Source organism: Raphanus sativus, chromosome 1 (genome assembly GCF_000801105.2).
Source record: "Raphanus sativus cultivar WK10039 chromosome 1, ASM80110v3, whole genome shotgun sequence".
Lineage (NCBI taxonomy): Eukaryota > Viridiplantae > Streptophyta > Magnoliopsida > Brassicales > Brassicaceae > Raphanus > Raphanus sativus.
In genome coordinates this window covers 1,050,993-1,074,744 of record NC_079511.1, presented here as the reverse complement: position 1 = coordinate 1,074,744, position 23,752 = coordinate 1,050,993, and the positions used below count along the sequence as shown (strand labels likewise).

The following is a 23,752-nucleotide window of genomic DNA, read 5'->3' as shown; positions in this document are numbered from 1 at the left end:
GTAATAATCAAGCGCATGGTGGTGACTGAAGTATTAGGACTGCATGGTTTTGAAGACATGGTTGTTATTGGTAGAGCTTCTGGTTTGAGGTTCCAAGGGAAAGCAACGAAGGAGTCTTCAGATTGTATCAAGTTGGATACATGTGATGCTGGGAGGAAACCTGTTTAAGGAGTGTTGTAGTTGAGCAGGTAACGTTCAACAGGTGGATGGAGCCGGATGAGCTTTATTCAGAATATGTGAGGCTGAGAAGGTCGGTTCTCAGGAGGCTGCAAGAGATGCAGAAGGTGAGCAAGTTTTATGCTCTGGCTTCAAGAAGTTTTGAAGCGACTCTGAGGATTTTCAGGGTGGTCAAGCACTAGGGTGTTTGGCACTGTCTGGCATTTCACGAGCTGGCAACATGGTAGCTGCAGATAGAGCTGATTAATCATCAAGGTGGAGATTGTTACGTTGGTGATGAAGAATCAGCTATATTGGAAGCTTGAACCACGTCGAGATTGACAATTGAGTTATATGGCATTTTGTTTAACGGCCGGTTTATTACTCAATGGTTTACGGTTATTGACAACCGGTTATCAGTTGTAACTACTCTTGCCTAATGTAAAAGCAAGACTCGTGTGTTGTACACTAAGGAGGTTAGTGTCTTGCCTTGCCAGGCCCCAGGGACGTAGCCCCGCCGGTGAACTCTGGGTCATCAAATAAACTATGGATTGAGGTTTGGTCAAGACGACCGGACTTGTTCAAGTTGGGTTAACTTGCACAAGTCACGCGTGTATGACTATGGGCCTAATCGACAAAGCCCATTAGGTCAAGTTCTGATTATATCAGATGGAGGGGGTCACGACAGATGACCTAACACAAGATAGACACAAGGAAACACAGAGGAGAGGCGCAGAAGAGTGGGAGCTCGATTAGGAGACTGGTTTTGCGTACTTGATTAGGAGACTGGTTTTGCGATACAAACTACTGTGTTTCTAGCGAGTAGACAAATCCTGAACAGGTGGAATAAGAGCTTGTGGATTCCGCAAACAAGTTTCTTGGATAATTCCCCAACAAGTGGTATCAGAGCGCCTGGTTGTTTGGCGATCAAGGTTTTGTCTAGGTCGAAGCTGGATTGATTCTGAAGAAGTTGAATCAGGGGATTGGTAGTCTCGATCGCGTCACGGGTTTCAAGTGTAACGAATCTAAGATGATGCTCAAGGATAGGCAGCATCAAAGAAAGAAGAAGATGACGTTCGTGTGTGGTATGCGATGGAAACGTCGGAAACGGAAGAAGGTCCAACTGGATCTAATGGTTTCTGGTCTGTGAAATCAGACGCAAGTAACATATGCTGCAGGGTTTGCGAGAACAGGAAGATCCAAAGACTGAAGTAAGAACAGCTGCACAGATGAGCGTGTTCAAGAAGAGCGGCACAGTTGAACGTGTCTGTGGTCTGCATGGTTAGAAATTGATTTGATGGTTGTTTGAGATGGAGGATATCTCAATGTTGGAGACTGGTCCATATGAAGTCAGAAAAAGGCTTATGGAGATGGATTCAAAGTCTGGTCATCAATCATGTTTAAATCTTCAGAATAAATGGTCTCATTCCAATGGAGTCACAAAGAAAGGTTGTGGCTGGTATTCATGTTGTGCAACGGGTAAGGAACTGAAGCTTTCAGGATCACAAGGGATGTATGTTGTCTTTGCAAAAGATGATCAAGGTTCTGGTCTGGGTCAGATTGTGCGTTGGTCAGTTTGATTGTGGAAGAGATATGCATGGTGGTTTCAGAAAGGTGTAAAGAATGGCAGTTGGTGACACTTAGTTATCTCAGGTCTAGGGGACGCCTTAGAAGTTGAAGATGGTATGTGTGTTCAGAGGCTATTCGGATTTTGATCAGTAGTTCATGGGTTCAAGTGTGAACATGAAGTTGCAGAGAAGTGTTCAACGTAATGACGCGTTGATCAGGTTTGGAACGAGACAGAGTGTTGGTACTTTGAGGCTTCAAAGTCGGTTCAGTGAAGAAGATTTGAGGTTCAGGGTTGCAGGTTCAGTCACAAAGGTGTTGAGGATCAGGTTCTGGTAGTTAAAAGGAAGCTCAGTGGGGATGATCTGGATTCAAAGATCACAATGGAGCTTGTAGCAGCACATGTTGGTTTCTTGTGGCAATGATGTGATGAAATAGATGGTGTTCTGTTTTGAGTCAGCGCAAGAATGATTTAGTCTCATTGAGTATATGAGATGTGATGTTTTTGGTAGTTAGAAACATGTTGTATCTCCACGAAGAAAGTATTAGAGCAAGGAAAAGGTGTGTAAAGGCGTACACAAGTATATGTTGGAGCAAATGGCCAATTGTGGTAACAACATGTAGTAGCCCTGGTGAGGTCGTGTGAGTGACAAGAATTAGCCATGGGAGAAGTCGATTAAAGGTTAGAGTATGCTTGGAGATTCTGGTCAAAAGCAGAGGAAAACTGCGCAAGGAGAATCCGGTAGAACAGGTTGAGCGACACTTGTTCAGGAAGCATTGTTCACTACCACAGCTAGGAGAAGCGTGTGTAAGTTTACCTTGAAAGAATCGTGTCATGGTGGTCTGAGTCAGAGGTTTCAGAGGAACAGACTCAGAGGATATAAGGGACGACAAGTTTGGAGTCATGACCAAAGTCGTCAAGGTGGAGCTCTCAGATAAAGAGGATAAGCTTTGAATCATCAAAGGATGATGTTGTAATCTTCCAAAGGGAAAAATACTTGGAGACTTGACAAGTATGAAAATCAGGCTTGGACAGGTCGTGGGCTAAGTCTGTGAGAAAGGAGGATACAAGCACCAAAGGTTTTTTGGTGGAGTTCGCACACTGGGGATAGTGTTGCAGGACTGGTTACAACTAAAGAAACTCGATGTGGGTTTGAGTTTGACATATAAGAAGTTGTAAGGGTGTATCTTGACTGGTTACTTGAAGATGCACGCACCAATAGTTTTTTGGTGGAGTTTTCGCACTGGTGATAGTGTTGCAAGATAAGTTACAGTTGAAGAAACTCGCCATGGGTTTGAGTTTGACATGAAAGAAGCTGTAGGAGAAGTATCTCAGGAAAGCATCACAGGCTTGGTTGATGTGAGATATGGTTAAAGGATACTAGTAGTGGGCTAAATCTACTGGTAAATTATTTTCTTAGACTCAGAGAATTTGAACATGGGACTTGTGTCCAAAGTACTCCCAACAAGGTGGAGTTGTGTGGCGTGACCGGTTAAGTTCAACATTGGTACGTGTATGTTCAAGGTGGAGTCTTGCTGGACAGGTAGCTGTTCGAATCAGAGGATGACTCAGGATGGAAACAAGTATGTTTCGGGTTTTCTACATGGGATTCAGTAAAGATCTATTTCTGTATCTCAGGGATATGAGGTGAATCAGAAGAGTCTACAAAGTTATCATGGTTGCAGAAAGGTAATGATTTGTTTGAGCTGTGGTTGAGCAGAAATTCTTTGTATCGAAAGTCTTCTTAGCAGGGAGTTAAGCGGCGTGATATGTTGGCAACAGCAGCGGTGCAGAGTGATGTTCATGATAAGGTGTTCATTCAGATTATTGTAAAGGAAAATCTCAGGATAGCAGTTGGTCTACTAGCTGTTGAGGTTTGTTGAGTCAAAAGGGTTTCTGATTTGAGGCAGTGGTGGTTCAGGTTCTATAAGATTTTCAGGCCAGCATCGACATCATGGTATTTTGCAGAGAGATTGGATTCAAGGTTTGTATCAAAGGTCATCTGATACAGAACACGTTTTGAATTGGAGTCACAAAGGGCTGATTAAGTCTGACATTGCTTCAAGGTTGAGGCTGGAGTGTCGATGGTAATAATCAAGCGCATGGTGGTGACTGAAGTATTAGGACTGCATGGTTTTGAAGACATGGTTGTTATTGGTAGAGCTTCTGGTTTGAGGTTCCAAGGGAAAGCAACGAAGGAGTCTTCAGATTGTATCAAGTTGGATACATGTGATGCTGGGAGGAAACCTGTTTAAGGAGTGTTGTAGTTGAGCAGGTAACGTTCAACAGGTGGATGGAGCCGGATGAGCTTTATTCAGAATATGTGAGGCTGAGAAGGTCGGTTCTCAGGAGGCTGCAAGAGATGCAGAAGGTGAGCAAGTTTTATGCTCTGGCTTCAAGAAGTTTTGAAGCGACTCTGAGGATTTTCAGGGTGGTCAAGCACTAGGGTGTTTGGCACTGTCTGGCATTTCACGAGCTGGCAACATGGTAGCTGCAGATAGAGCTGATTAATCATCAAGGTGGAGATTGTTACGTTGGTGATGAAGAATCAGCTATATTGGAAGCTTGAACCACGTCGAGATTGACAATTGAGTTATATGGCATTTTGTTTAACGGCCGGTTTATTACTCAATGGTTTACGGTTATTGACAACCGGTTATCAGTTGTAACTACTCTTGCCTAATGTAAAAGCAAGACTCGTGTGTTGTACACTAAGGAGGTTAGTGTCTTGCCTTGCCAGGCCCCAGGGACGTAGCCCCGCCGGTGAACTCTGGGTCATCAAATAAACTATGGATTGAGGTTTGGTCAAGACGACCGGACTTGTTCAAGTTGGGTTAACTTGCACAAGTCACGCGTGTATGACTATGGGCCTAATCGACAAAGCCCATTAGGTCAAGTTCTGATTATATCAGATGGAGGGGGTCACGACAGATGACCTAACACAAGATAGACACAAGGAAACACAGAGGAGAGGCGCAGAAGAGTGGGAGCTCGAGAGAGCTCGAGACCAGGGCTTTGGTCTGTAGAGATAGAGCTAGAGAGAAGAAAGGTTCTCTGTATACTAGCTAGGCTCTTCTCCATATACTTGTACCTCTAGGTGATTTGTAACAGAGATCAAGAGAGGTTGACAGGAACTGTAACCTCTGGATATTGTACTCCTGTGTTTGATATAATGGAAGGTTGAGAGACCGATTTCTCTCTCCGGTGAGTATAGCTCCTTCTTCACATCGAGGAAGGGAGGTGAACACCGGGTTAACAAAAGTGTCTTGTGTTCCTTCTTATCTTACTTGATTCGTGTTTTGCGTACTTGATTAGGAGACTGGTTTTGCGATACAAACTACTGTGTTTCTAGCGAGTAGACAAATCCTGAACAGGTGGAATAAGAGCTTGTGGATTCCGCAAACAAGTTTCTTGGATAATTCCCCAACAGAACACAACATTTTTTTGTAAATTTAGCAATTTTTCAACAAAACGAAAAAAGAAAATTCAAAAGAGATCCAAACTGTGTCTCTGTAGCATTTTAACTTAATAACAAGTAAAAAAAAACATTAAACAGAAGCCAAAGATAGCAGAAGTCATTTGTTTCAGACTTGAGCAGTGCCTTCAGTAAACTTGGGATCCTCACATCTGTAACGTCCATCAGGTCCTATTCCAAACCCTTTGGGATCAGCAAACACGTTCTCTAGCAACTGACTTCGACCTGGCTGCGGACTCGCGTCTGCAAACTCCACCGCTTCCTCCACCAACTCGTCTATCTTCTTCTCTATCATCTTAAGCTCCCCTTCGTTCGCTAGCTTGTTCTCCATCAAGTACTTCTTCAGTGCTGTGATCGGATCTCTAGCCGCGTACTTGGCTTTCTCAGCTGCCAAAATAATAATAAAAAAAAATATAACTAACCAATCAAGAAAGCTACAATAAAAAACAATTAACTAACCAATCAAGAAAGCTTCAAGAAATTAAAAAAAAATAAACTAACCAGCATCACGGAGCTCATCAGGATCAGCCAAGGAGTGTCCTCTGAACCTGTAAGTCTCACACTCCACCAAGGTCGGACCTTCTCCTCTTCTAGCTCTCGTCACCGCCTCTTTCGCCACTTCCCTCACCTTCAACACATCCATACCGTCAACATGAACACCCGGCATCCCAAACGCAGGTCCTTTCTTCCATATCTCAGGATCAGAAGTGGATCTCAAATGAGACATCCCGATGGCCCACAAGTTATTCTCAACGACGAAGATAATAGGCAACTTATAAAGCGCAGCCATGTTGAGACACTCGTAGAACTGCCCGTTGTTACAAGTCCCGTCTCCGAAGAACGCCACAGTCACGTCTTCGCAGCTCTGTTTCAAGACTTCCCTCTTGTACTTGGAGGTGAACGCAGCACCAGTGGCGACAGGGATGCCTTCGCCGATAAAAGCGAACCCGCCGAGCATGTTGTGCTCTTTGGAGAACATGTGCATGGATCCACCTTGGCCTCTGCAGCAGCCGGTGACTTTCCCGAAGAGCTCGCTCATGACGGCGCGAGCGGAGACGCCTTTGCTGAGGGCGTGGACATGGTCACGGTACGTGCTGACGACGGAATCAGACTGAGTGAGGAGCTTGATGAAGCCGGTAGAGACGGCTTCTTGGCCGTTGTACAGGTGGACGAAACCAAACATCTTGCCTCGGTAGTACATTTGAGCACACATGTCCTCGAATGATCTACCGAGTATCATGTCTTCGTACAGCTCCAATCCTTCCTCTTTGGTTATCAACTAATTTATCAAAAGACACATTGAAATCTTACAATCTAGATCAATGATTAAAGAACTAAGCCTGTCTCAGAAACTGTAAGAGAGTAGGACAATGAGAGAGAAGATACCAGGCTGTTGGTGACTTTCTTGTCCTTGACGACTTCCTGGACGCCGACGACGGGAGATCGACGAGCGGCGTGAGCGTGATAGAGTCTGCTGCGAGAAGAAGGAATGGTGAGAGAACGGGTGGATCCGAGGAAAGAAGAAGGAGGAGGAGCCAATCGGATCGGAGGGAGTAAGAGACGGTTCTCTTGAGATCCATGGAGAGGAAGCGTGGCAGAGAAAGACGTAGCCATTTCGATATAGCAATATGAGAGATCCAAAGGAATGAGTTAAAATGAATCAAGACGGAGATAACGAGGAAGAGGATGAGTTGGAAGTGTGCAACAAGAGACAGAAGAAAGAAACACGAAGTGTTGTTTGTTCAATCCACTCACACACTTGCTCAAATAGAGCGCGTTTGATCCACTCTCCTTAAACACAATTGATGGATTGGACCTGCTATTGAAAAAGCCCAGTTGCTTCTTCACATCAAGCCTACACAACGATTCAACTTGTCAAATTACACTTATCCAGTTTCATACCATAAGCAGAAACCTTCATTAATTTCTATAAAATTTTAACAGCTATTTTCTAATTTTTCTACGATCGGTATATCCTTAACAATGATTCCAGGCCTTTTAACAAATCTTAAATCTATCTTTTGAATGGAATCAACTTAGCATAGATAGAGGAAAATGTGAAAATCAATTCTAGCAAAAAGCCAGAGACGATGGTCTTGCTCGGTAAGACTTTGAGTAGTACAAGAGGTGATATTCAGCACAAAAAAGAAAAACAACGAAGACTTTTTTAAGCCAAGACGAAACGAAGAAGTAACTAAACAAAATATGGTCTCAACTCAAAATGATTAATCAACCAAAAACTACGAACAAGAAATAACAAAGGCAAATCGCTCAAGCTTAGTCGAACAAGCCGAAACCCAAATCACCATCACTCTCTTCTGCTACTTCTTCCTGCAGCCACCCAACAAATTCACCAAAATCACGTCAATAACCAAACTATATAATATAATATATATTGTTGCTCCTTATCTTTACCTTCTTCTTCTCCTCAGCGGCAGGTGCAGCCGCGGCAGCACCACCACCGGCAGCTGGGGCAGCAGCTGAAACTGGAGCACCACCTCCGCCACCAGCACCAACGTTCATGATGAGGTCAGTAACGTTACGCTTCTCAGCCATCTTGGCGAATAGCATTGGCCAGTATGACTCAATCTCCACACCAGCAGATTTGACCAATGTAGCGATCTTGTCGGCCTAACAAACATCATAGAGAGAAAAAAAAAAGCAAGACAGCTTTTAACTAAGCTTTCAATTACGAAACAAACAGACACAACTCCTAATAATTCATCTCAATTGGACAATCTGATAAATAACAGAAAAAAAGGAACACCAACCGTGATAGCAATACCCTCGTCCTCGAGGATCATAACAGCGTAGCTGCAAGCAAGCTCTCCGACCGTCGACATTCTTTTTTCTTTCTGAAACCATGTAATAACAACAACAGCCGATCAATCACCTATTTATCAATAAATATCATACTCGAAATACACAAATTCAGACTTTAAATCAACTAGATACAAATTTCTATCTAAATATATAATATGTACATACAATCTAACAGTCAGATGTTCCAGGATTGATCAAATAGAAATGAAGAAATATCGGGAGTACCTTAGACTAGGATCGAAAATGCTTTCGCAGAGCGGCTCGAGTGATAATTCGCTAGGGTTTGAGGCAATGTTGGGAGGTGCTGCGATTATAAAGCTTGTAACCCAGGCCCCTAGGCCCATTTAAGTTTATAGACAGTTGTTAATCTTTCATTTTATTGTGGGCCTTATAGCCCTGCGTTTTTAATAGATTAGAGCCCAAAGAAAGAGAGAGATTTGACTTTGACCAGATGCGTTTGTATTGAGTAAAAAACAAATCTTATTGGTTGGGTTCTAGGGAACGACCACGGTGGTCCACCTTGTGTCTCGATACCTGGCTCCACGCACGTGACAGCACGAGCTTGGTCAAGCAAATACTTGATGCTTGGCTGTCAGTTTCAAGTAGTTAACATAATCCTTCAAATGATATGTTGGGTACATCATCATGAGTAAACAACATGTGATGACATGATATCTAACCTTGTATTCTCTCTATATACTCAAGTTTCATGCCCTCTTATCTTGTACATTAATCTTGATCCAAGAGTTATAGAATCTTTACTTAAAAACCGACAACCATCAAGTGATAATTTTACTGTATCTTATAATTAGGACTTTAGTTGATTAATAGAGAATGAAAGTCATTTGAAGTGGTTTTAGACTTCTATTTGATCGACCTAAATCAAAGTGCCTCTCTATCCCTACTCCCTACGGTACATCTACATGGATCCATAACGAATATATGCATGTTAATATCGATGCATTACAAAAAATAAAATATTAGTACTAATATAATATTATTAGTTGTTTCTGCGAGACAACATAAAATAATGAAAGAGAAAAAAAGATAAAACACAGTCATCGGTATCGTGGTTGCAGTTAAAGAGGTGGTCAGAGCTCATTTCTTACACAAGCAAAAGCAACCAAAAGATTATCTGTACTTGTTCTCTCTCTCTCTCTCCTCAGTTCTGCAAAAATCTAAAGCCAAAAAAACTCAAACCTCTTTTACCGAGAAACAAGACAAGGAACACCGAACACACGATAAGTAACTAGTAATAATGTGCTAAAGAGGGATCTTCCGACAAACAAACAAAAAAAAAGCACATGGGAAAAAAGAACGGTTCTTCGTGGCTTTCTGCCGTGAAGCGAGCTTTCCGATCTCCGTCTAAGAAGGAACGAAATGATCCTCACAGTAAAGAAATCGAAGAAGACGAAGAAAAGGTTTGTTGTTTCTCTAGATCTTGTTATTCATTTCAAGAAAGAGAAATATTTTTTTGTTCTTCTCATTTTCTGTTTTTGCTACAGAAAAAAGAGAAGAGACGGTGGTTGTTCAAAAAACCAGCGACTCAAGATTCTCCGATGAAACCTTCCGGTGCCTCTCCACCACCGCCGCAAGAATCAGACAACGCAAATTCGAAAACATTACCGGAGACAGCACCAAGTACCGCGACGCCGACACCAGTACCGAACGCCGGAAGTTCCCCTTCAGCCGTCGCCACATCAGCATCTCCGATAGCTGTACCAAATACTACGAGGCGGATCTATTCCGCAAGAGAGAATTACGCTGCTGTTGTTATCCAGACTTCTTTCAGAGGCTACCTCGTAAGCTATAAGCAATTAACTAAGAATTAATATGAATGCTTTTTTTACTTTTATTATATCTTTACCTACTGACTAATCTATTAGACAACTTTATAGTGACAAAGACATGTTATACTTATTAAAAACTCGCAGTGTTTATACAAATATAAGTAACGGTACAACGAGATTGGGATTTTGTATTTTGTGTTTATTAATATGTGGTGTTTGATTCTGTGTAAATGAAGGCAAGAAGAGCACTAAGAGCATTAAAAGGATTAGTGAAGCTACAAGCACTAGTAAGGGGTCACAATGTGAGAAAGCAAGCCAAAATGACTTTAAGGTGTATGCAAGCTCTGGTTCGAGTCCAGTCTCGTGTGCTTGACCAACGTAAACGCTTGTCTCATGATGGTAGCCGCAAATCCGCATTCAGTGACACTCACTGCGGGTTTGAATCTCGTTACCTTCAAGACATCTCAGACCGACAGTCCATGGTTAGTATTTCAACATAATCATGCAATGAAGGCTTTATTTTGGACATGTCTATATGGTTAAGTTTCCAAATAGTTTGAGTCTTGTCTTGTAATATAGTTTGAGAACCTTTATTTCTTTGTTGTATTTTTGTTATAGTCAAGAGAAGGAAGCAGCGTCCCGGAAGATTGGGATGACCGACCGCACACGATAGACGAAGTGAAAGCTATGCTGCAACGGAGACGAGACACAGCATTGAGACACGAGAAGACTAATTTGTCTCAAGCTTTCTCTCAACAGGTAACAATAACTAAAACTGACAAATTGTTACTATCATATATGTATCGAGCTTCTTGATAATACCGTTTAATTTTTTTTTTAATGTGAAGACGTGGAGAACGACTGGTAGCCAATCCGCAGGAAGAGACCACAGGGAAGAACTCGAGGAGGAAAGACCAAAATGGCTTGACCGGTGGATGGCCACTAGACCGTGGGATAAACCACCTATTAGCAGAGCTTCGGTTGATCAAAGGGTTTCGGTTAAAACCGTGGAAATCGATACTTCTCAACCTTACTCAAGAACGAGAACCGGAAGCCCGAGCCGTAGCCAGAGACCTAGTTCCCCATCAAGAAGCAGCCACCATTACCAACCACGCAGTAACTTCTCAGCCACTCCATCTCCAGCTAAGTCTAGACCGATCCATATCCGGTCAGCTAGTCCTCGGTGCCAGAGAGACCCTAGGGATGACTATGACCGAGCAGCTTATAGTTATACATCAAACACACCTAGCTTGAGATCTAACTATAGTTTTACTGCTAGAAGTGGTTGTAGCATTAGTACCACAATGGTCAATAATGCATCAATGTTGCCTAATTATATGGCCAATACAGAGTCGGCTAAGGCTAGGATTAGGTCCCAGAGCGCGCCAAGGCAGCGACCTTCCACTCCTGAGAGAGACCGGGTGGGTTTGGTCAAGAAACGGCTCTCATTTCCAGTCCCGCCGCAACCGGAGTATGATGACATTAATAGTTTGAGGAGTCCAAGCTTTAAGAGTGTGGCAGGCTCACACTTTGGTGCATTGTTGGAGCAGCAATCAAACTACTCTTCGTGTTGCACTGAGTCTAATGGTGTTGAGGTCTCACCAGCTTCTACTAGTGACTATAGGAATTGGCTTAGATGACTGTCGGTTGTGATGCCAAATCAGTGGTCACTATCTGTTGTCATCCCTCCAGGAAAAGCGTTTTTTATTTATTTTATTTTTATGCAGAATCTTGACTTTTGTTGAAGTTATGTTGTTTTTGGAAATTTACCTTTGAGAATGAACTAATCTATAACTTTTTAAAAAAATATGAAACGTTAAAGAAAACTAAATTTGTTTAGAACTTATAGGTAGGATAAAATACATCGAGGTTTAGTGGAGTTGTACAAGAATATTTGTTTGTATTTCAAAAGCTAGCATTGCCATTGCATATGTTACTTTTTAAGCAATTTTAAATAACTAAAAATCACTTTAACTAAAGAAAAACGAAACAAAAAAGTGACGTATATATTATAGATCTTTTAGCTTTTTACAGGAATAACTTTCGGATAAAAAGTTTTGAATCTTCCACTTCGGCCACCGGAAGTTACGTATTTTGATGATTTTGATGCAAAAGGGAGACTTAAATCTTTTAAGAATTAGCTAGAAAGGAAAAAGAAAAGCTGCAACTTTGCAACTTGAAGCACGAGCAGAGGACATCAACCCATGTGACATGATTCCCATCAATCACAAGTCTTATCATCTGATGTTTACATACATTCCGTATGTATCACCTGTGACGAAATTCTATTATAATATATCAATCTCTTTGTTTACTTTCGAAACGCTTATCATTTTGTTACCGAAATTGTAAACGATGTCGAAAACAAGTTGAAACAGAAATTTGGATTAACATGTCACAGGTGTTCGAACTAAGACACAATGGTAATGTTGAAGATACAAACTTCCAAAAAATAATGTTGATTAGAAAACTGAGAAACTCAAACCGGCATGTAGCTAAGCGTTTTCTGAGTAAAAACATCGGGGACTGCGATTTTAAGATTTGGTATGGTGCGGCCCATACCTTAATTAAGAGCTATTATTGGGCCTATCTAGCAAAGCAGTGGACTTTTTACTCTATTTTTTTGAGCAACAAGAGAGAAGTTTTTTTGTAAAAACGAATAATTGGAGATGCGGGGTATCGATCCCCGTACCTCTCGCAAGCTAAGCGAGCGCTCTACCATCTGAGCTACATCCCCAGTGTGCTATTTAGGATTACAAACAAATTCTTCTAAAAACAATTAATGGTGTGAAAACTGTGATTATATGCAAGACTCCAAAGATGGCACTATGCCAATGATCCTGGAGAACATTTTTTAATCTTGTAACTTGTCAGTTATATATTTTCTAGGGACATTAAACGTCTGACATTATTTTTTCGTGTTAATGTTTTTGCTTTGTTCTTGTTCTTGTTATATCTAGGCACCGAACAATTATGCAGATGATCTGACAACGACGTAGACCTAGAAGAGTTGTTGACCGGACGAACGGGTCGATCTGTAAGTACCGACCTTTGTAAGTAATTAATATAGATCAAGACTTTGCAAAACCAAGAGAATTTTGTAATTGATATATGATTTCTCTTGGAGACCTTCTCCGCTATTTTTACAAAACTAGAAGGAGAATATCAATTATCTATGTGGTCGAAATTTGACATTGTAGAATGGTTGGATCTTCAAAAATATGTAGTATAGAATAATTGAAAAGAACATATATAAAAAGGGCACCTAGTAATTGGAATTGAATCAAATATAAAATCACTTTAGTATATGTCGTGTAGATTGCGAAGATACGATGACATATATCTGTCTTTTGACAGATTTCCAATTTTCTGGTTTACCATAGTATCGAAAATCAACTAACGTATACCAAACACACATTTGTATAATTAATTAGATTATAATCTTCATTTGACAGCTTACTTACATGAAAATATTTAACATCAAGAAGTACACAACAATTACATAATAAGACCGAGCACTATACTTCACCCATCCGGTCCAACCAATCATTGCACAATCTTCACCGGATAAGCCTCAATCGAACCAGCCCACGCATTGCCCGTCAACTCCTCCGTCGAAACTGCTCGTAACGCTTTCCAAACAGCACTGTTACACTTGAAACCAGACCCAAACGCAATCTGCCAAAGTCGATCACCTGTTTTAACCCGACCCTTAGCTTCTGTATAAGCCATCTCATACCACAGCGAGCTACTCGAAGTGTTACCAAACCGGTGCAAAGTCATCCTAGAAGGTTCCATATGCCAATCTTTAAGATCAAGATTCTTCTGAATCTCGTCGAGAACCGCTCTACCGCCTGCGTGTATACAGAAATGCTCAAACGCTAGCTTGAAATCTGGAATATAGGGTTTCACTTTGAGTTTGAACATCTTCCTTTTGACTAAAGATATCAAAAACATTAACTGTTCCGACAATGGAAGGACCATTGGTCCTAACGTCGTGATGTTTGTTTTCAGAGCGTCTCCTGCGACGGACATAAGCTCCCTAGATAAAGAGACACCGATCGTTCCTCTTTCGTCTTCCTTCTGGTACACGCAATTGTAGTTCTTGTCGTCTGATCCTTTATGTGTCCGCACGACGTTAACTAGCTCGTACTTTGACTTTGACCGGTCTTGTCGGCGGTTGGAGAGGAGAATCGCTGCGCCGCCCATTCGGAAGATGCAGTTGCATAGGAGCATTGACCGGTCATTTCCGAAGTACCAATTTAGGGTTATGTTTTCCGTGCTAACCACGACAGCGTAATAATTAGGGTTTGCGTTGAGGAGACTGTTGGCAAGCTCGATTGAGATTAATCCGGCGGAACAGCCCATTCCTCCAAGGTTGTAGCTTTTGATGTCTTCTCTCATCTTGTAGTGGTTTACGATCATGGACGATAGAGACGGCGTCGGATTGAATAAGCTGCAGTTTACGATCAAGATTCCGATTTCAGCTGGTTTAATCCCGGTTTTCTCAAAAAGGGAATCTAATGCTCCGAACATAACGGATTCAGCTTCGGCACGTGCCTCCGACATGTTTAGCTTCGGGGGAGTTGAGGTTATGCCACGTGGCAGATATGTTTCGTCTCCTAAACCGGCCCGGTTCGAGATTCTCTGCTGGAACTGAACCGTGTCGTCGGTGAACGCTCCGTTTTTCTCGGTCATCTTCAAGAACGAATTAACGGACATTTTCCGCTCGTCTTCCGGTTTGTAGCAGGAGAAATCCACTAGGTAAACCGGTTTAGACCGGTTAGTCACGTAGAGGATCAGAGCGAAGCAGAGGAAAACGGAGCAGGTGAGTCTTGTCGACCCATCGAGTTGGAGCCCCCGATTAGACCAAAGCTCATAGAACGTATACAACGCTAGGCCGGTTAGCTGAACGAGCACGGTTCCGGTTAAGGGAAGAAGGACGAGTAAGAAGAGAAAGGTGGTGAAGTTGCAAGAGTTGTGAAGTCCAAGCTTCACGTACTTAAGCTTAACGGACGATAATAAATCCGGCAAATGTCTCTGGATTCGTATGACGGCCGATGAAGAATCTTGGAACGCCATCTCCGCCGTTAATCTTTCTTCATCCATTTCTATGCTGTTTGTTCTCTCCGTCATTTTTTGGGTCGAGATGTTTCAAACGGGATAGAAAAATTTGTATAACTTTGACTGCCTAGGCAACTCTGGAGAAATGTAGAAAATGAAAAAAATAAAAATGTGAAGAATCTGGATGAGTTTCGTGAAATTAGGGCGAGTGCAGGTGAAGAGATATATAGAGTTGCTATTAAGTGCAAGAAAGAGAAAAGACAATATGAGTAAATAACACGACTACTAACAGTAGGAAAGTACATGATTTAACCAAAAAAAAAAGAGAGAGAGATAGGGGATGGAATAATATTCGAAACTAATGGTGGGTGGTTCCGAGATACTATTTAGCTCAACCACCAAAATGGGACCTTGGTATTAAATTAAAGGGTTGAGTGGTTTTCCCGCTACCACCCGCAAACGCAGCTTTTGCGGTTGATAGCGGTTGACAGCGTTTCAAAACAATCATACAAACCGCTACAAATCGCTTCAAACCGCTCCGAACCTCTTAAAATCAAAAGCTGGTTCCAGCTAGCGTTTGCGGTTGCGGGCGGTTGCGGTTGGATAAAAAAATATTAAACTTTTTTTTCTTAAATATTTTAAAATTAAAAATTAAAAATTAAAAATGAAAATATTATAAATAAAAATATATACACATTTTATATATTGATTTAAATTCACAAACAATATAGTATTTTTTTATAAAAACTTTAAAGTAGCTATTCATCATAATTTTTAAAAGTTAATATACATACATATATAAAGATATACACATATATAAAAAAGAAACAAAATATTCTTTAAAAGTTTTAATATAAATCTTCATAAAAATATATTAAAATTATAACTTTCAACTACTTAAAAATTAAAAAAAATAAACTTAGTATTATTATTAATCATATTATATTAACAATTATTATATTTTATCACAATAGTATGTTTTTATATTTTATAATATTATAATATAATTATATTGATAATTTATTATTAAACCGCTGCAATGTCTCATAATCAACCAGTCACAAACATCCCGCAAACGCAACAATTTTCAAATGTTACGCCAGTCATACAAAACGCCATGTAACACTTGAAACCGTAACCACCCGCACCCGCAAACTCCCGCACCCGCAACCGCAACCGCTGCGTTTGAACCAGTCAGACCCTAAGTAGTCAGATTATTCGTCACTTCTTGTCACACGAAATGCAAATCATGAATAGTACATTTTTGAGAGTCTTTCAACTCCCAGCTGAACACACGTATAGTTAGGTCATAAATCTAGGTTTCTGTTTCACACACAAACTTGGGCATCCTAACTTTCTATTTTTTGTTTAGCCTACTTCATTTACTAGAGTATTACAACACATTAACCAAGTATGACATGTTTATTAGGTTCATCTTTCTTACTAAATAAACTGTTTTAGACAGCCATTATCAGATACATTAGCCCTGTTCTTTTGTCAACCGCGATGCGGCAGAGGCAGCGTCGAGAAAAGTAACGCTAACAGAAAACAAAATAGTTACGGAAGAAACAGAAATAGCCGCCAGTAACGATCACGAAGCTATCCACGGCATCTCTAATGGACGCCAGTATTTTCAGCGTCATCATCTGAGTGATATATATATCGCGCGTCTTAATTTAGCGATACTTGATAACTCTGTCATTTCCGTTTTACTCTTCTCAACATTATTTTTTCTCGACGCTGCCGCTGCCGCAGCGCGGTTGACAAAAGAACAGGGCTATTGTTTATCCAAGATTGAGTGAGAGAGAGAGAGAGTTTGAAAACTAACAATTAAATTTTACAGGTTGGTAAAATATTTTGTAGTAACTTGTAAATTTTGAAGGAAATGTGTTTGAGAAACGTTTCTCTCGATTCATGAGAATCGTTCCCTTTTCCAATTGCAACTACAAGTGTAGACGAAAGCGTGTCCCCAAATATTCAAATTTGCTATTTTAATGTAATTGTGTATTCTCGCTTGAATGCAAACTCCTCTGGATGGACCATGATAAATTAACAACAGCACATTTTGTTTTTTTTTTCCATTATATACCCATCCAAATTCAATGTTTCAATAGTGTTGTCAAGATCATTTAAATTTAGGCTGTCTCCACTAAGACGTTTAATGAATAACTAGATTTTAAAGTTTATTCTAAAATGAAAATTATTTATTAGTTATAAGATTAAGTGTTTTAATATTTTATTATCTAATACTATAATTATAGTTTTTATTGTTTATGTTTTAAAAATATTTATTGATGTTGAAAATGATTTAAATGTTACAAATTTATCCTCATATATATTTTTAATTTTTTCATAATGCTAAAAGCATTAAAAACTAAATTGAGCTAACTATTCTTTTGTTAAAAGATATTCATATAGTTCTCCTCTTTATTTTAATATTTATATTTATATTTAAATAACAACCAAAATATGTTTTCTCTTTAAAAACAGAATTGTTATGTTTTAAACAAAAAAAAACTATCTAATATTTTGACCCAAATACACTAAAGAAAAAGTACAAATCTCGAAAGAAAAGGTAAAATATTAAATTTTTATAGAAGTTAATATATCTATCATTTAATCCAAAGGTCTAATACTTTTATAGATCAAGGTGATTGTTACATTGACTTAAATCGTTTTACAAAAATCTTAAACATCAGTTAGGTCTTTGTTACAAAAACTATCAACGGGTCCAAAATAGCTTGTTTGGGTTCTGTTTTTTTTGTAGGTTTCCATATTTTGGTGTCATATTAATTGATGACATATTCCTTCTATACGAAAGAGGAGGAAATATTTTGATAAATCTTTCTTTTTCCTAAACTGTAAAATCATTGTATTTATTTTGGCCAATTTTTTTGTTAAAGTTCAAATAAAAAACAATGACATTTCATTGTAAATAAATTAAAAAAATAGAAATTCTGCTTTAATAGAGATTCTGCTTTAGTATAGATATTCCACAAATTATTTATATTAACGATAATATTTTGTCCGCCAATGTAAATTTTGATATTGGAATTAAAATGCTGAAATAGTATGAACTTAAAATGGATGTTAATGTTAACAATACTAAAGTGACTAGAAATCTAACAATATTTGTCGATCAGCATTGTGGAACTGTATTTATAGTTTTCGAATATTTTTATCAAATAAAACTATATATTTGATTTTGCCAAAGTATCAGAAATGGACACTAAAGGGCAGAGATAGAGGTTTAGGCCAACGAGAACTGCGGACCACATGAAACACACCAGACAGAGGGTTAGGCCTTAAATTAATATTGTTTAAAGACAACTAACACAATTATAATTTTAAAAACAAAATAAGATATTGGCTATAAATTTATGTTTCAGATATAGAATATGTTTTAGTTGATAATAAATTATTTTTAAAATTGTTTAAATTAACACATTATACAGCAAATTTATCTGAATAGTCAGAAAACTAGTTATACTCTGAAACATTTTTTTTTAAATAATATTCCATCCGTTTCATAATACATGAAGTCTTAACTCTTTGTATACATATTAAGAATTTTACCACTTAAAAGTATTGAAAATATAATTTAAAATAATTTATCTAATTATAAATAAAATAGTATAAACATTTTTAGCTACACAGCTTTTGATAAAATTAAAGTTATCTATAATGTTAAAACATCATCTATTGTGAAACAAGAATAGTCATCTAAAACATCATCTACATTGAAACAGAGGGAATAGTTAAATATGTTTTTCAGGTATATAAATAATTTTTATAATAAAATAAAATAGTTGTTTAAATTATATTAGTATTACTGATATCTTAATTTATAACTTTTATAAATTAAATAAAATACTTTCAGATATTTAATTTAACTTTTTAAACACAACTGGGCCAATTATAATTTTTTTAAAAATTAAATAATTGGATATAAATCTCAGTTATAGCATATTAAATTTCTCTTATACAAACCACAGTTAAACCGAACTGCAATATCCAATCCGCTTATTCCGTACTACTCAATCCATTGTTACCATTCACATATCTTTTAAACCATTTTTAGACGAAGCGTAATTGTCCTGCAGTATAATTTTCGAATACAAACCGCAATTAAACCACTTCGCATTAACCAATCTGTTTGTCACGCGCCACTCAATTTGTTGTTACCATTCGGAATCTAGTCTTTTGGATAAGTAGTTTTAAAGCTGAAATAATTTATAGGAGCTAATTACGTTGCATTATGGGTGTTAACAAACTTAACTTATGAATTCTTTTAGCCAATATTGATAACTTTGAATATTTTATTATTTAACATTGTTTAATATTTGTCAAAAACATTGTTTAATATGTATTTTGAAATTATTTCAATTTACAACATTTTACAAGTGTATCAAGTACAAACCTATTTATGTTACCTTAACTAGCTAGTCTTATTAAAAGAACCGAAAACATAGATTAAACTACTTAATTCGTAGTTTGTACAAAAAAACTATGCAATTCGTAGATTAAACAGATTATCAAGTTATATAGATTATTAATTGAGAAATATTTATATTTGTGGAACGAAATGAGTAAATAAAGGTATTTCGTAATAGAAAACAAGTTTATGTATGGGTGAGCGTTCGAAAACTCGTTTGGGTTTGGGTCGGTATTTCAGATTTTTAGGTATTTCGGTATAAGGGTATAGAACCTGTTCGGATATTTCTTGATTTCGGATCAGATTCATTATTTTTAGTCCGATTCGGTTATTTCGGCCGGGTTCGGATATTTAGATTTTGAAGAAAGGAAAATTCATTGTTTAAGTTTCTTGTATATAGGAATTTAACTTTCGAACAACTGATCTTTTTATTTTTAATAGATTTAATGATTTGAAGTTAACATTCCAAAAATAAATAAACATTAATTTGGCTATTGGTTTTAGAAGTTGGATATAACTTTTGTTAATATATGAAATAAAAAACTTGACATACATTTTAAGTGAGTATCAAATTATTTTCTCAGTAATTATATGTGTATTATATGATCTTAAAATATGTGTGATATCAATATAAATATTTTAAATAAAATAGAAAATGTAAACTAGATATATAAGAATAAATATACATATGTTCGGTTATCTTCATATATCTATTTGGATTCGAATATTAGCCATTTGATATCCAATCTCTCATAAATCAATAAATTCCAGTATTTTTGCTATTTCGTACACAAAGCTACTCAATTGTAATATCAAAGTACTTTAATGAGTAGATTAAATGAAACAATGATGATAATAAATGGACTAGTGCCCATGTGTAGAACTTAGAAGAACAGTTAATATTGGTCGGCCTAATACCAACTAACTAGAAACCAGTTCGCCATCAATGTATAAATAAATACAAAATTTATATATTATCTTCCTACATACAAAGCGAAAAATTGGACTAGCAATTAGATGGTTGCAACATTAATAAACGGTATCGAATACATAGAACAAGTGGAACAGGCTTGTTAGTGTTGACTCGTAAAAATATTCATGTTACTAATTCATAGATTATTATAATTTTGATATTGGTGTATCTTGTTTTTGTTTAGCATTTGTTTATAAACTATGAAATTGTATTTTTCTTTTATTGTACTTTCATTCATTTTACTTGTTAGAGTAAGTAGAATTATAGCTGTAAACTGGGCGAGTCCACGTCCATTAGCCCGTATTCATTTGTCCATTTATTGTTTGTGGACAAAGAGTGACCATGTCCATTAGAACCATGTCCATTAAGAACCATATCCATTAAAACCCATATTTTTATGGGCTGCCATAGAGTTCATAATAGACCATATAAAAAAAATTTAGATTTTAATTTACAAGCCTATAATTTATAAGCCTATAATTATATATACAAGTTCATAAAATTAAAATTAATCCATAAATACAACAATTTTGGTTTTGGCAAGAAAACTTGATTTTGCGGTTTTAACGGAAAAAAACGATTTTACTATTTTGGCGGGAAAACCTGATTTTCTGGTTATGGCGGGAAATCCCGATTTTGCGGTTTTGGTAAGAAAACTCGATTTTGCAGTTTTGACGGGAAAATCGATTTTGCGGTTTTGGCCGGAAAACCCGATTTTATGGTTTTGACGGGAAAACCTGATTTTACGGTTTTGGCGGGAAAACCCGATTTTACGGTTTTGGCGGGAAAACCCGATTTTACGGTTTTGGCGGGATAACCCGATTTTACGGTTTTGGCGGGAAAACCCGATTTTCCGGTTTTGGCGGGAAAACCCGATTTCTTAGTTTTGGCAAGAAAACCCGATTTCTTAGTTTTGGCAAGAAAACTTGATTTTACGGTTTTGGCGATTTTACGGTTTTAGCGGAAAACTCGATTTTCCGATTTTGGCGGGAAAATTAGATTTCCCGGTTTTGGCGGAAAAATCCGATTTCTCTGTTTTGGCGGGAAAACTCGATTTCTCGGTTTCGGCGGGAAAACTCGATTTTACGGTTTTAGCGGAAAACTCAATTTTTCGATTTTGGCAGGAAAACTCGATTTTTGCCGGTTTTGGCGAAAAAATTCGATTTCGCGGTTTTGGCGGGAAAATCCAATTTCTCAATTTTCGCGGAAAATCCCGATTTTACAGTTTGTGCGATTTTACGATTTTGACAGAGAAAATTCAATTTCCCGATTTTGGCAAAAAAATCCGATTTCTCGGTTTTGGTAGAAAAACACAAATCTTTTTAAACCCTAGATTTTTTTTGTCCATTGGACAACCCATGTCCATGAAACCCAAAACCCGTAAAGACCATTTTTTAAATGGTCATCCATATTTTGTCCATTAATAACCCATGGGAAAAATGGGTGTGTCCATATTAAGTCCATTTAAATATGGACGTGGACGACCCGCCCATTTGACACCTATAAGTAGAATTGTGTATGTATTATTAATTTATACTATAAATATTGTGATTAGAAGTATATTTTAAAGTTATAATTTTATAGAGTTTTATCCAAGCAAATACAATATTTAGACAGTAACAATAAAATTTAAGAAAAAATAAACAAAAAAACATTCAAAAATATTTACAGATTTTTGGCAAATTTTTTTAGTAAACCCAATTTGTGATATTGAATTGGTTTAGTACAGTTATGAAAAGGTACGTTGGAATGTATCTATTGACTGATTTTGCTCTGTTTTGGATTGAAAACAAAACATCGATATCTGGAAGATCAAAACTTATTTGTCCAATTGAGAACAAAGAGATTTATTTCAATCGAAAACACAACAAAAGAACCAACCAATTTAGAGAGAAAGAGAAGATCAGTTTTATTTTACACATAAAACAAAAAAAACATTAGTCACCGGAGAGAATTCCGGTGAACCGGAAATCACCCTCTCTCTAAAAGATACGTCAGAGATAAGAGAAAGAAGTACAATATATTCAGCTTGATAATTCATTTGGAAACAGACGCTGAAAACTTAAGATTTTCTAATTTTCATAGGTTATTGAATACATTAAACAACAGTATTTTAATGTCAATGATATTTGTTGGTAAATATTATGAAAAATTTAGGGGTAAGCATTATTTGTACTTCCCTTCTAACAGTTTAGATTTATTGGGTTTTGACAAATTGAGTTGACTCAAAGGAAGCCACACCGAGTTTTGAGGAACCATTAAGTTTGACAATGTTTTAGTTATCTACCATCTTTGAAGGTTCATTTAAAAGTTTCAACTTGTTCAATGCTCTTTCTTTCTTTCTTCATTTAGTTTAATTTGCTTTTAAATAGAAAAATTGCTAATGAACTTATTAAACTTTATGTTCTTGAGCTGCTCCGTCAGTATTCCAGACTACATCCTTTAATCCAGATGAGAAGGTTTTGTAGAACTGCAAAACAGATTAATTTACAAACCCAATTAGAAAACCAAACCAGTTAAAGATGCGAACCGGTCCATGGACCGAATACACACCTTGTGAAACTCGAGGGTATCACCGCCGGTTTTCCTAAGCTCTACCACATGCAATGATGGTGCCACTTCAAACACCTGTTACACCAAATAACCAAATAAACCCATGCATAACCAAACTCAACCAGAGTGTTCATCTCTGTTTTTTGTTAAAAGTCATACCTCTGTAGCAACTGAGAGCTGGCCTTTACGACCACTTTTGTCTCCTTTCATTTTTATCTGCGAATTTATTTAACAATCTTTAACGAAGCCATAAAGACATACATTGACTAACACAAACAAAACCAAGAATATAAACACAGACCTTGTACTTGTCTTTACGGACATTGAAACCTAATGGCTTTGCGGTTTCTTCCATCTTGGACATTATTTCGCTCGCAGGTCTGTTTGAAGTAAACCGGGTCTCTTTTTTCACAAGTTGCTGCAAATTACACAACCAAGTCAATTAGACAAACCTGTACATGATTTTAGACTTATCATTAACAAATAGTAAGTAGGAAAAAGGGTTCATACGGCTTGCTTCTCGAACAAGTTCTCAAGACTGAACTCGCTTGAGCTAGAGATAAGTTCAAAAGCGTTCATAGATTCAGGTTTCTCCTTCTTCTCTGTTACAAGACATTCCTATAGTAGCAGAGCAGGAAAGAGTAATTATTAATTGGTAAAATATATTGGTTGACCTTAACCGAGATAATGGTATATACCGATACATAATTAACTAATGGAATCAGGTTGAGAATTGAAAAATGGCGGTTTTGTACCTTAGAGTTGCTGAAAGCAGCATCAACATCATCAATGGTTATGTCTTCATCATCTTGCTCAAAAGATGGCGGCTTGTACCCTTGCTTGAACCATTCATCTTCCAGTAACTCTGCGATACTTATTCTCTGCAAATTAAAGAAAAATAGTGTTTGTTAAGATC

At 37.7% G+C, this 23,752-nt stretch overlaps 5 protein-coding genes and 1 non-coding gene across 6 annotated transcripts in view; 1 reads left to right on the top strand and 5 right to left on the bottom strand.

Annotated features, from left to right (window-relative positions):
* Positions 1 to 5,152: 5,152 nt before the first annotated feature.
* On the bottom strand, positions 5,153 to 6,921 carry LOC108837983 (pyruvate dehydrogenase E1 component subunit alpha-3, chloroplastic). The gene is made up of 3 exons (XM_018610969.2): positions 6,585 to 6,921; positions 5,700 to 6,477; positions 5,153 to 5,585 (listed from the first exon to the last, which is right to left on the bottom strand). Exons 1-3 carry the CDS (start codon positions 6,810 to 6,812, stop codon positions 5,308 to 5,310), a joined length of 1,284 nt encoding a protein of 427 aa, XP_018466471.1. The 5' UTR covers positions 6,813 to 6,921; the 3' UTR covers positions 5,153 to 5,307.
* A 333-nt stretch (positions 6,922 to 7,254) lies between these two features.
* LOC108837984 (60S acidic ribosomal protein P1-3) lies at positions 7,255 to 8,350 on the bottom strand. The gene is made up of 4 exons (XM_057003047.1): positions 8,247 to 8,350; positions 7,970 to 8,053; positions 7,614 to 7,829; positions 7,255 to 7,529 (listed from the first exon to the last, which is right to left on the bottom strand). The coding sequence occupies exons 2-4, from the start codon at positions 8,039 to 8,041 to the stop codon at positions 7,476 to 7,478; spliced, it is 342 nt and encodes a 113-aa protein (XP_056859027.1). The 5' UTR covers positions 8,042 to 8,053; positions 8,247 to 8,350; the 3' UTR covers positions 7,255 to 7,475.
* Positions 8,351 to 9,064: 714 nt separating this feature from the next.
* LOC108835621 (protein IQ-DOMAIN 18) lies at positions 9,065 to 11,598 on the top strand. Its single transcript, XM_057003045.1, has 5 exons — positions 9,065 to 9,442; positions 9,527 to 9,823; positions 10,048 to 10,293; positions 10,430 to 10,570; positions 10,660 to 11,598. The coding sequence occupies exons 1-5, from the start codon at positions 9,326 to 9,328 to the stop codon at positions 11,449 to 11,451; spliced, it is 1,593 nt and encodes a 530-aa protein (XP_056859025.1). The 5' UTR covers positions 9,065 to 9,325; the 3' UTR covers positions 11,452 to 11,598.
* Positions 11,599 to 12,475: 877 nt separating this feature from the next.
* Positions 12,476 to 12,548, bottom strand: TRNAA-AGC (transfer RNA alanine (anticodon AGC)). Its single transcript has one exon. It is a non-coding gene; the product is annotated as a tRNA-Ala (tRNA).
* A 628-nt stretch (positions 12,549 to 13,176) lies between these two features.
* LOC108835620 (3-ketoacyl-CoA synthase 1) lies at positions 13,177 to 15,159 on the bottom strand. The gene has a single exon (XM_018608851.2). The coding sequence runs from the start codon at positions 14,945 to 14,947 to the stop codon at positions 13,358 to 13,360; it is 1,590 nt and encodes a 529-aa protein (XP_018464353.2). The 5' UTR covers positions 14,948 to 15,159; the 3' UTR covers positions 13,177 to 13,357.
* Positions 15,160 to 22,601: 7,442 nt separating this feature from the next.
* Positions 22,602 to 23,752, bottom strand: part of LOC108861096 (CBL-interacting serine/threonine-protein kinase 9) — a 3,370-nt gene continuing 2,219 nt past the window's right edge. The window contains exons 9-14 of the mRNA XM_018634926.2: positions 23,592 to 23,717; positions 23,347 to 23,454; positions 23,138 to 23,254; positions 22,996 to 23,052; positions 22,837 to 22,911; positions 22,602 to 22,753 (exon numbers count right to left, since the gene is read on the bottom strand). Coding sequence (XP_018490428.1) covers positions 22,676 to 22,753; positions 22,837 to 22,911; positions 22,996 to 23,052; positions 23,138 to 23,254; positions 23,347 to 23,454; positions 23,592 to 23,717 — 561 coding nt within the window. The 3' untranslated portion in view covers positions 22,602 to 22,675. The remainder of the gene's footprint in view (positions 22,754 to 22,836; positions 22,912 to 22,995; positions 23,053 to 23,137; positions 23,255 to 23,346; positions 23,455 to 23,591; positions 23,718 to 23,752) is intronic.